At 41.7% G+C, this 12,717-nt stretch overlaps 1 protein-coding gene across 8 annotated transcripts in view; it reads right to left on the minus strand.

The window, feature by feature from the left end:
- Positions 1-3,096: 3,096 nt before the first annotated feature.
- LOC148156186 (NACHT, LRR and PYD domains-containing protein 3-like) overlaps positions 3,097-12,717 on the minus strand; it is a 67,849-nt gene continuing 58,228 nt past the window's right edge. For 4 of the 8 annotated variants that reach the window (XM_088011141.1, XM_088011139.1, XM_088011138.1 and 1 more), the window contains 4 exons: positions 7,673-7,846; positions 7,287-7,460; positions 6,821-6,867; positions 3,097-6,673 (listed from right to left, as the gene is read on the minus strand). In XM_088011141.1, the coding sequence (XP_087867267.1) occupies positions 6,135-6,673; positions 6,821-6,867; positions 7,287-7,460; positions 7,673-7,846 (934 nt within the window). In that variant the 3' untranslated portion in view covers positions 3,097-6,134. Of the gene's footprint in view, positions 6,674-6,820; positions 6,868-7,286; positions 7,461-7,672; positions 7,847-8,605; positions 10,356-10,498; positions 10,728-10,884; positions 10,964-11,927; positions 12,042-12,194; positions 12,327-12,717 lie in introns of all 8 variants that reach the window. The other 4 variants (XM_088011146.1, XM_088011145.1, XM_088011142.1 and 1 more) reach the window with 3 other exon arrangements.

Genomic DNA, 12,717 nt, shown 5'->3' on the forward strand with positions numbered 1-12,717 from the left:
ACGACTCATTCCTCACGGCTCCATCGAGCTGCCGCTGAATATTGAAATCCGAAGCAAAGAAAAAGGCCGGCATCTTTTAGTTCACGGCTTATTTGTATCTTCCATCACTTTCGTGTTGCAGCGAGTTTCAAACATTGCGCCTTAATTTTTCTCCTCTCTCCGCTGCTCTGTTTGTCCACACCCTCAGCCAGTCAGTGAACAGCAGCGAAGGTTGCGTCACCCACCAAACCAGGGCCGGCCCGGCTGGCCCTGCTCTGAAGCAGGACCCTAAAAAGCAGGGCCAGCCCCGTAAAAAAGCCAGTGGAAACTCTCGGAAAGCGAGCGGAGCCGGGCTGAGTCAAGCCGGTGGAAAAGGGGCATAAGTTACCTGTTCTGTTCATCTTTACACTGTTGCAGGTCGTAACATTCGTTGTTCCTGTTCACAGCAGCAGGTCTGTTTGTCTCAACCTTTCTTACCAGATGTTATTCTCCTTTCTGGTCTTCTGCTGTATGGGAGGCTGGGAGTGCATAATTACGCACTCTAGGCTGAGACTGTTTTTGTTATATGCGAGCAGATGCTTCATGGTGGTGGTCTGGATGGACCCAGTGAGGCATAGACTACATCCTGCTTCGCCTTTAACCCACTAGTAATAGCCTTAAAGGGCAAAGCCTATACTCATAGAATCTGGGGTTACCATATGTAACCAACGGTTTTTCTGAGGGAATAGGCAAAGTATCATCTTTTAATTTTACAAATAATGTTTCCTATGATTGGAAGTGATGTTAGTGACTCTGATGGATTCAGCTAAAGATGAGGCTGACCTCAAAGATTTGAAGCTTATCGTTAAAGATTCAAAATATCAACAACATGCAAAAAGCTGGACAGCTACTATAAGAAGGTTTTGACGGCTTTCATACAAAACAAAGGAGTGATTACTGGGAGTATAAAATGTTCAACATGGCCTTTTAATAAAACCTAAATAAAATCCGCTAATCTTGTTTTTATTTAAATGATGCTCTGTAAAACACTCGAGTGTCTGCCATATTTCAGGAACGGTTGGGAGTTTTTTTCTGGTATGTTTGGTTTAAGTTCCTCTAGAACGTGAAACTGTTGAATTTTGACTATAACCTCAGGACTTTATCAGCCTGTCATCAGATTGTACTGAATTTTAATCCTGCATGTTTTCAGTCTTCCTCAAATGTTTCACAAACATCTTTAACCACAATATTGTGAAACTTTGAGCCAAAACACGAAAACTGAAGGCAAGAAAAGTGTCACTTGTTCTTGTTTTTAAAAACCAACAGCATATCCCATTATCAGACCCTTTCCTAACAGATTTTACCTAAATATTTTGAAGGTAAAGGGCGGACATGTTCGGATTAGCAGAGAGATGTTCAGATCCAATAAGACTTTCACATCAAAACCATTCAAAGATTTTAGGAAAGAAATGAACCTGAATTTAGTTGTTTCTCCAGATGAAACCCCAGCGGTGAGGCTGATGAGCCCTCTGGCCTGGTTATCAATAAGAATCTAAAACCGTATCAAACAAAACAATAACTGATGTAAATGAAGGTTATTATTCTTTATTTTAGTGTTCCTGTCACTAAACATCTCACACATAATTTAGATGATCTATCATGATTCCTTGAACAAGTTAGGAACAAGTTAGGATATATTTTTGCAGTCATTCACAAATAATGACATTTTAGCTGTTTTATGGTGTCCTGTCCCTTTAAATCTAAAACAACAGCTGCTGGCCTCCCACTCATCTTTTACACTCGCATGTGAAAATAGCTGCAAACAGATCTGCACACCGTGAAAATTAGAAGTGGAGCCTCCTGCACAGCCAACACAAAAACATTAATGCAGTAATCAACTTTGTAACAAACATTTCCCTCATAAAATCAGAATGTTCAGTAGATTGCTTTTATTTTCTGAACATTTTAAAATTTTATTTTAAAAACTTGATAAAACTGAAATTTTCTATCTCCCAAATGTAAGTACAATAAAAACAAGATAATAGTTCAGTTTAAGTTTAATTATTGTAAGCAGAGCCAAGTATAATGAATAATGTCATCATTCACAAGTTCCCCAAATGTTGCTTCTTTCAAAACAGAAAAGATTTCAATGAACTTCTAAACCTTCATGTTCCTCCTGCACTGTAAAAAGAAATGAGTTGAACCAACTGAATTTAATTGCTTCAACTGGTAAGTAATTCAATTGTTTATCCAGCCTCATTTATTAAGTTTATTCAACTCTGTATATTGTGATCATCTGACTCAATGTTTTATTTTTAAAATCTGAATTTATTAAGTTGGTTTAACTACAAAATGTTTATTTATTAAACTTTCTAACTTGTTTCCTGCAGTTCCAGGGTGAGTCTTTCTTCATGACTCTTTAAGGAACGAGAAGCTCAATGTTTTTATCCAACCTTGTTATTAATCAGTGAAATAAGTTGGAGGAGAGACGTTTGGTTCCTGCTGCAGCTCAGTGTTAATCTGGTTAATCTGAGAGATGAGCTCCAGTCTAACACTGCAGTGAGGATTAAAAGCGGCCAGACAAGGTGAGGGACGGAGGAGAGGTCACCATCAGGAAGTTTGAACCTCTGCAAAAAACTGCATTTTAATCCCAACCAGCTGCTGATTTTACTGAGTTTTGGGATTTCCAGTTAAATCCTTTATTTTCCGGTTTGGGTTGAATCAGGTGTGGCCCACGTTGGGCTGTGGCGGGTCGTATCCATGTTGGTTTATTCTCAGCTAAAATAGGTTTACTGTTGTTATCAGATGTAAAATATGTCAGAGATGCAGCGATCACAGCTTTTCTGTCCATCACTGATCTCCAGTTTTCATTCTGCTCTAATCTTCCAGTTCCTGGATTTTTTTTCTCCAGAGAGAAAAATGTTCTGCAGGTTCTGAGTTTCAGGTAGAAGTTCTGAATGAAACAGAAAATATTAAGATTTTATCACATTATTCCTCAAAGCATTGACCTCTGACCTTTGTTAAGGAAGAGTTTCTCTGAATTAATTAATTTTGGAAAAAGTCTGGCTCTCTCTTCCTCTTGGATCCCAGGTCCCCCCGGCGGGCCGCGTGTAGCCTTAAAGAAAACAACAATGCGTGTTGACGTCACAGAATTACAGAGTTTAATCCAACAAAAGACAATGTATGAACTTACACAGAAACTGCAGAACAATGGAGACATACATTCATTTACCTGACAGACTTGGAAAAAGAAGGAAAGAAAGAAAAGGAAAGACGTCTTTCGAGAGTTGCAAGAGAAAATCTGATTTGTTACTCTATGTGGAAAGTTTTATCTTCTTTAATTTATTCAAATAAGGCGTATCTTTGCTCATCCAACCAGGAGCTATCATTAACAATTTACACCCAACTGTAACTCTATATAATTAAAAGTCAGCAGTGACGCAGGAAATCTATCAACAATTTTAAATGAAATAAACATTACATAGATGTTGATTAAAGTTGTTCAATTTTAAATTACTAATTTTAATTTAGCAAGAGCTTCTCTCTCAAAGACACCATATTTTAGTCAAACAGGAAGGTAATTCAAGGGCTTTTTACCTAAATAAATCCATAATTCACTATTGTTGAATGAAAAAGTCAAAATTATTGATTAACAAATTTACAATTAACCATATCTATAAATTGACAAGGAATTAGGGTCTATTTCTCCTTCTCCCCCTGTTGATACAATAAAATTATCATTTTAAAAGCAATTTGTACTGATTCCATTTACCACATATCTCCCCAGATTTCAAACCAAAATTCGTCCTGTTGAAAGTCTTAAACACAATTATTATAACACCATGGTTGAAAGAAACATAATTATCCAGTAGTTCTAATAATGTTTTTTCAAGTGAACCAGTTTTTTTTCAAGTGAACCAGTGGTGGTGGTCCAGAACCGAAGCCAGAAGTGTTTGAGATGGTGTCCCCTGGTGAAAAAGTAGAAACATTTGTAAATCTGTCATTTCATACTGTACAATTCTACATAAAACACAATTTCAAAATAAATTCATATTGAAATCCAAAAATCCTGAAAAACTGAGCAACAAAAGTCAGTGTTAACAGAACAGCTTTTAAAAACTCCCAAATGCAAATGATTTGGTCACTCAGTCCCCCGCAGTGAAACAAAGGACTGCAAGATCTGTAAAAGAAATCTCTGTCCCACAGAAACCATGTGCTCCAACAGGCCATGTTTTAACAGAAATTTAGCAACATAACACAGAGCAAAACCATTTGACAATATTTCATAAAATATTCTCATTCACCATCCACCAACACAAAAATCACAAGACAAACAAATGCATAACACGTAGTGAAACACAATTCTCTTCTGCACAATCTCAACACAACTCAGACAGAGACAGACAGGCAGCAGCGCGGTGAAACATAAAATGGCAGACAGACACAAAAGCAGTACACACTAAAACAAATAGATCAACCCGCAGCCAAGCACGCACACAAACACACAAAGAAGCGTACAAAACACAGAAGCACAGATACACAGACGACGTCGTAGTTCATCCAAGAAAAGACAGAAAAGAAAAAGAAAATGTCAGGTGCCAGCTATGAAGAATATTTAATACATTTCCCAACTTCATTTCAAACAATATCTCTTAATCACTTATCAACTTCTTCACAAGCAATCACTGTTAATCACTTTTAATCTCTATCAATCACTTTTAGGGATGGGTTAAGCCCAAAGCCTCAATTACAGCTTAGGCCTTCAATCGATCCGCCCAGCGACAAAATTTATGTCCCAGCGGAGAGGGTGATTCAACCCGTATCAAATTAAATAATTTGTCTCAGTCCTTTATATTCATGGCAAGTATAAAGGTCCCAGAGAAAGGCGATACAACCTATATCAGTCCTTTAATTCCCACGAGTGATACAACTCGGTCCAATTAACCCAAATAATTATTAGTCCACTGGAGATGAGTCGAAATTTGGCCGATGCAAGCCAATACTATCAAATACACAAACTTCTAAAATTCTTTTATAGAGGTACAGGCCTGGATCCTCAGGGGAAATAATTTAAAAATGAAACCCAGCTTTAGGACAGAGGTAGCGTAAACTCCTTCTGTCTGGATCAGCTACGATCCCCTGTAATGTGCATGTATTCAAATCTTTAAACAACAGACTCTTTTAGGAAGAAATCTATATACTGCCACAGCCTCTAAATTCTGCGACGCCACACACACAGAGAGCAATCAGCTACGGTCCAACCAAACGGCGCTTCAGACAACCAAAAAAGTAATTAAATACTGTCTTATCACACCGAAGCGTCGGGCCGAAACGGATCAATCAGGGACCAACAGCCACCCGCCAAGATTCCAGAACCGGCAAGAGCCCCCAAATTGTTGAGGAAGAGGTATCTAAATATTTAATTTTTGGAAAAAGTCTGGCTCTCTCTTCCTCTTGGATCCCAGGTCCCCCCGGCGGGCCGCGTGTAGCCTTAAAGAAAACAACAATGTGTGTTGACGTCACAGAATTACAGAGTTTAATCCAATAAAAGACAATGTATGAATTTACACAGAAAATGCAGAACAACAGAGACATACATTCATTTACCTGACAGACTTGGAAAAAGGAGAGAAAGAAAAGCAAAGACGTCTTTGGAGAGTTGCAAGAGAAAATCTGATTTGTTACTCTATGTGGAAAGTTTTATCTTCTTTAATTTATTCAAATAAGGCGTATCTTTGCTCATCCAACCAGGAGCTATCTCTGACCCTTTGTCTCTAGCCAGGAACCCCTGCTGTTTTATGGCTTTTCACAGATGAGTGTGAAAAGCTAGAACTTCTACTGTATTATTTTCCCACAGACAAAAGGCAGTTCAAATGATCCCAGCGAACCATCTGCTGTAACTACAGGTAAAATACAGGTCAAAAAGCCAGAATACATTACTGATTTTAAAACTATAATTAGACCTTTTGGATCAAGACATGTTAAGTTTTAAAACTAGCTTATTTGAAATTTATTTTCTCAACAAATCCTAGATTCCATCTTTAAAGGACTGGAAGAAGAAAAAGTTTCCAAGGACTCAATCAGAAAAGTTTCACCAAGAAATAGATTGTAGAGATGAACTATCTGTTCAACAGTGAGAGAGTTTCTCTGACTGGAGGAAAATCTTTAGACTCAAATCAGCAAAGAAGCACTGAAGAGGGACCAGATATGGACCCCAAGAGCCAGAATCCAGGAATCAGAGGTTCAGTGAATGTGGTGTTGAAGGTGTGGAGGAGGATCAGTGAGTCAGAGGAGACTCTGTAGAAGGACAGAATGCCAGCAGGACAGTCCACATACACTGATACTTTGTTAGAGAAGAAGGAGGAGGAGGAAAGACGAGTTTCTATGTTATTGTGACAGACAGAGTAACCAAGAACATCACAGCATTTCAGACTCCAGGAATGATCATTATATCCAAAACTACAGTCTCTATTGTCTCCTTTCCTCCTGATTCTTCTGTAACTCACTGATATATAAACATATCCTCTCCACTCGACCTCCCAGTAACAGCGACCAGTCAGACCAGTTCTACACAGCAGCTGATCCCAGTGATCAAATCTGTCTGGATGATCAGGATATGACTGAAGCTCCTCCTCACATGTCACCTTCCTGTTGTCTTCAGAAAGTTTGAGTTTTCTGCTCACTGTGTTTGTGTCGATGGTGAGTTGACAGGAATCTGATGGAGAGAACAAACACAATCCAGCTGCAGTTATTGATCATTTATTGATCTTTGATGATGATCCTGAATGAGTGATGTGACAGTTTGAAGATGGTTGAATGTGAGCTGCTTTGTTGTCATGAATCAGATGAAAAACACACTTACACTTCCTCAGACCTGGTGTCAAGAATGGGCCTCCAGCAGGCTCCACCCTGAAAGGAGGAGGGGGGTCAGACCATCAGTCTCTTTCAGCAGCAAACATGGACATTACATGTCTCTCAGACACACATTGTCCTCCACTGAGACAGGAACAGTCCAACATCTGGATTGCAAACTGCAGTGGATGTAGGAAGGACAGTTGGTGCTGCTGCAGCACAACTCATTTCTCCAAACACAGGAAAAGCTCCAACAGAGAGGAGAAAGGAAATCTTAGTCATCTTAGTGAGCCATTCTTAGGAGAATATTCCAGAAAACTGGGTAATGATCTCTGCCTCCAGATGAGGCGTCTAAATATTTAATGATCAAACTAAATATTTCTCTTCAAACTAAATGTTTCCCATCAGACTAAAGACGTTTCTCCTCTTCCTCCTCTATCAGACCTTCTCTGCTCCTGCAGCAGGTTCCTCCATACCTGAGAGCTTCCAGTCTCCAGTCTGGATCCTTCAGTCCAGCCGACAGCAGCTTCACTCCTGAGTCTCCTGGATGATTGTAGCTCAGGTCCAACTCTTTCAGATGGGAGGGGTTAAAGGTCAGAGCTGAGGCCAGAGAAGCACAGCCTTCCTCTGAGACCAAACAGCCTGATAAGCTGCAGACACACAATTCATCACATGATGAGAAGATGAGAACATTGAGGTAGAGCCCAAGGTCTGAACTGGTTGGATGGATGGATGGATGGATGGATGGATGGATGGATGGATGGATGGATTTGTGAATAAGATAGCCAAGCAACTGCTGGATCTGTAATAATTCATCTTTTTGCACCTAAGATGCAGCAATTTGTCAAGAGCCCAGAGTTACCTGAGAGTTTCCAGGTTGCAGTTTGGACTCTTCAGTCCAGCAGAGAGAAGCTTCACTCCTGAATCCTGCAGGTTGTTGTTACTCAGGTCCAGTTCTCTGAGACTGGAGGACTGGGAGCTGAGAACTGAGGACAGAGCTTCACAGCTTCTCTCTGAGAGGTTACAGCCACTCAGTCTGAGGAGACAGAGAGGAAAATCTGTTATTAACCGGTCTGTCACGAGAGGACCAAATTTGGGTCCTCTCGTGACAGAGGTGTCAAACTCCAGTCCTCAAGGGCCTCTGTCCTGCAACTTTTAGATGTGCCTCTGCTGCACCACACCTGAAAAGAATAATTAGGTCATTAGCAAGGCTCAGGAGATCCGATCTACACAGGGAGGAGGTAATTAAGCCATTTCATTCCACTGTTTTTTACCTGTGGCACATCTAAACACTGCAGGACAGCGGCCCTTGAGGACTGGAGTTTGACACCCCTGTCATTGTGAATGACAACCTGAGACCAACAGGTTAAACTATTCATCAGAATTTATGTTCTTTGTTCCAGTCAACAATGTTCTTTTTTCACAGATTGAAGTAAAATGTCATATATTTCACATCTTTATGATACAAGTATATCTGCTTTATTTTTTAGTTGGGCCTCCAGCCTTAAAAGACTGAGATACAGCAGCCAGCAAAGAGGCTGGCAAGAGAAAAAATTTCATTAATTTCCATAATGAAAAGCATTAATCCAGTTCAGCTTCAACAGAAAATATAATCTGTTCTTTGAACATGTAGCATTAAGAATAGTCATGTATGAAAGATGGTCTCTCTTTTACTCATCATCTACTAGCGACTAACTTTGAGAAGACAATGAACCAGTAAAAACCTGATGAAGCATGACTCAATCACTAACAAATTTCTTTAAAAAATACCTGCAGTAACAATGTGTGTCCTTACAGAGCTTTGTTGGAGGCTTTAACCACTGGCAGCAGCCTCAGAAGAGCCTCCTCTGAAGCAGAGTATTTCTTCAGGTCAAACACTTCCAGATCTTTTCCTGATGACACTAAGATGAAACCCAGAGCTGACCACTGAGCAGGAGACAGTTTATCTGTGGAGAGACTTCCTGAACTCAGAGACTGTTGGATCTCCTCCACTAGAGAACGATCATTCAGTTCATTCAGACAGTGGAACAGATTGATGCTTTTCTCTGCAGACACATTCTCACTGATCTTCTCCTTGATGTACTGAACTGTTTCCTGATTGGTCTGTGAGCTACTTCCTGTCTGTGTCAGCAGACCTTGTAGGAGTCTCTGATTGGTTTGCAGTGAAAGTCCCAGGAGGAAACGGAGGAACAAGTCCAGGTGTCCATTTGGACTCTGTAAGGCCTGGTCAACAGCTCTCTGATGGACAGACTTTAGTTCATGTTTATTAGATGATGAAGATTTCTTAGATGTTTGTCTTTCTTCCATCAGGTTGACTCCAGAGTTGATGAAGGTCAGATGAACATGAAGAGCAGCCAGAAACTCCTGAACACTCAGATGGACGAAGCAGAACACCTTGTCCTGGTACAGCCCTCTCTCCTCTCTAAAGATCTGTGTGAACACTCCTGAGTACACTGAGGCTGCTCTGATATCGATGCCACACTCTGTCAGGTCTGATTCATAGAAGATCAGGTTTCCTTTCTGCAGCTGATCAAAAGCCAGTTTTCCCAGAGACTCGATCATCTTCCTGCTCTCTGGACTCCAGTGTGGATCTGTTTCAGCTCCTCTATCATACTTGACCTTCTTCACTTTGGTCTGAACCACCAGGAAGTGGATGTACATGTCAGTCAGGGTTCTGGGCAGCTCTCCTCCCTCTCTGGTCTCCAACACATCCTCCAGAACTGTAGCAGTGATCCAGCAGAAGACTGGGATGTGGCACATGATGTGGAGGCTTCGTGACGTCTTCATGTGGGAGATGATCCTGCTGGCCTGCTGCTCATCTCTGAATCTCTTCCTGAAGTACTCCTCCTTCTGGGGGTCATTGAACCCTCTGACCTCTGTCACCATGCCAACACACTGAGGAGGGATCTGATTGGCTGCTGCAGGTCGTGTGGTTATCCAGAGGAGAGCAGAGGGAAGCAGTTTCCCCCTGATGAGGTTTGTCAGCAGAACATCCACTGAGCTGGACTCTGTAGCATCAGTCAGGATCTCCTTGTTGTGGAAGTCCAGTGGAAGTCGACTCTCATCCAGGCCATCAAAGATGAACAGAACCTGGAAGTGTTCAAAGCTGCTGATTCCTTTGGTTTCAGTAAAGAAGTGATGAACAAGTTCCACCAAGCTGAACTTTTTCTCTCTCAGCACATTCAGCTCTCTGAAGGTGAATGGAAATATGAAGTGGATGTTCTGGTGGGCTTTGTCTTCAGCCCAGTCCAGAGTGAACTTCTGTGTTAAGACTGTTTTCCCAATGCCAGCCACTCCCTTTGTCATCACTGTTCTGATTGGTTGATCTCTTCCAGGTGGGACTTTAAAGATGTCTTCTTGTCTGATTGTTGTTTCTGGTCTGTCATCATTGACCTCTCCAGTCCCTCCCTCTGTGATGTAGAGCTCTGTGTAGATCTGGTTCAGAAGGGTTGGACTTCCTGCTTTAGCAATCCCCTCAAACACAGACTGGAACTTCTTCTTCAGACCAGATTTAAGTTGATGTTGACAAACTGCAGCAAGATGTTCTAAATTTACACAAAAAGTAAAATCAGGGATGAAACAAAAATACCTTCTGAAGATGATTTAAATAAATGTGATTCCATTTCTTCAGACATCAGTAAATGGTTCATTTATCCATCAGGTCAAATCTTCGTAGAAATCCTCTTACTGCTCTGCAGACGGTCAGCCAGCTCCTCCTGCTTCATCCTCCTCAGGAAGTTCAGTGTGATCTTCATCACTGCCTCTCTGCTGCTCCTCCTCTGCTCTTCATCATCACCTCCCAACACTTCATCATCCTCTCTCTGACTCTCTGAGCATTCTGGGTAATCTGAACTAAGAACCTTCTGGATCTTCTTCAGCTCGTTCTTCACAAAAGTGACAATGTTTTCCTCCAGCAGCTGGAACAGAATAATAGATGAAGGAAACATCAGACTGAAATCATGGAGCCAAACACCAGATGGATGTTGGACAGACTGACAGTCCTCTGGTCTACTAAGTGCAGCATGGAGACTGTGAACAGAACCATGGAAAAGTAGTTGTTGTTCATGTACAGACCATAAATATGGAGTCCAGCTGTGTTTGATGCTGCTGGGCAGACGGACCACTGGGAACCTCTGAGCTCTGCTGGTCCACTCTGTGGAGGAACCAGGAACAATCAGGAAGGCAGGAAATATTCATCCAGCAATATTTACTAATAAAATAACTAAGAGTGTCACATTAAAGCAGAAAACAGAGCATCACATGAACACAATACAAAGAAGTTAGAAAGAGGAAGATGAACTACAAGGATGAAGACCAGTAACACCAGAATCACCAGTAGACATTTTAAAAAGTTGGTGCTGAACTTGGACTTGAAACTGTCCACACTGTCAGCAGATCTGATGCTGGTGGAGACAGAGTCCCAGAGCTTGGGGACAGTGGAAGTGAAGGCTCTGTCCACACAGGTCTTCAGGACAGTGTGGGACATCCATCAGGTTCTGATGACTGGATCTGAGGTGATGTGGACATGGAGGAGCTCTGAGATATGTGGGTGTGTCCATGTGGGATCCTCTCCTGGATGTTCTAGAGGATTTAAAATGGATCCTGTAGATCCTGGAAGCCAGTGAGCTCACATTATATCTGTCCACACAGAGACAATCAGAAGGTAAAGGTCCATGAAGTGATATCTGGATGTGAGCAGTGAACCAGATGATCCAAGTAAAGATTTAATGTTCCTGCTGATCCACTAAGAACCAGCAGAACCTCTGATGGTCCACATCAGCTCAGTCTGGTTGAGTTCCAGCAGATCTCACCAACCACATCATGAAGCTTTCCTTCCTGCTGAACTGATCTCACAATGCACACAGGAACCAAGTCCTGATGGACCAGACTGGTTTACCAGCTATTTCCCAGTGGGTGGTGGAAATGTGTCCCACTGTTAGTCTGACATGGAGCCAGGAAGCAGCAGAACATCATCATCATCACCCAGAGATGAAGATATGAAGGTGTTTTCATTAGAACAGAGCAGCTGGTTTAGATAATGGATCAAAACTCTGTAAATATAACTGGGAACATCTGAAACTTACTGGTTCAGTTTACAGCAGGTAGAAACAGCTCACCTCTCTGATGGTGGAGATCCAGGAGATTTAAAGCCAATGGGATGATCCATTAACATGTCAGTCTGAAAGGACACACAGCTGGGTTCTGGTTCTGGTTTGCCTCTCTTACGGCTCCTGACAGAAACATGATGATTAAAACTGAATCTGTTCAGTCTGGATGAAGCAGCAAAGAGGAGCAGCAGCAGCTTCATCACCACGTCTGTTTTGGCCTGATATAGTGAACGCTGTGTGAAAAGGGCTGTGGACAGTTAGAGATGGTGACCTCACCTCTGACCTTTGCTCTGGCTCTCATCTTCCCCACACAGAGTGGTTTTAGAGGGAGGGACTCCCTCCTCTCTGTCCTCACACTGATCCATGCTGCTGAATTCACATCAGCTCACACACACTTTCTAGCTTCACCTGCAGAGGAAACACACATCATTCATCTGCACATCAACTCTGATCATCCTTTACATCATTAGTGCTGGAAAAAGATCAGCTGCTCCTCCTCTGATTGGCTCTTCTTCTCTGCTTCATATCAGTGTCAGGTGAATGCAGTCAGACAGCAGAGAGGCAGAGGAAGCTGCATCAGCTGCTGCACTTCTATCAGTCCACTAGATGGAGACATGGAGCAACATTTACATTCACTGATTCAACCTGCACTTCTACTATCAGTCCACTAGATGGAGACATGGAGCAGCATTTACATTCACTGATTCAACCTGCACTTCTACTATCAGTCCACTAGATGGAGACATGGAGCAACATTTACATTCACTGATTCAACCTGAACAACAGGAAGGATTTTAGT

Source organism: Poecilia mexicana, unplaced genomic scaffold (assembly GCF_051168715.1).
Source record: "Poecilia mexicana isolate PSO_F unplaced genomic scaffold, ASM5116871v1 scaffold_12, whole genome shotgun sequence".
NCBI lineage: Eukaryota > Metazoa > Chordata > Actinopteri > Cyprinodontiformes > Poeciliidae > Poecilia > Poecilia mexicana.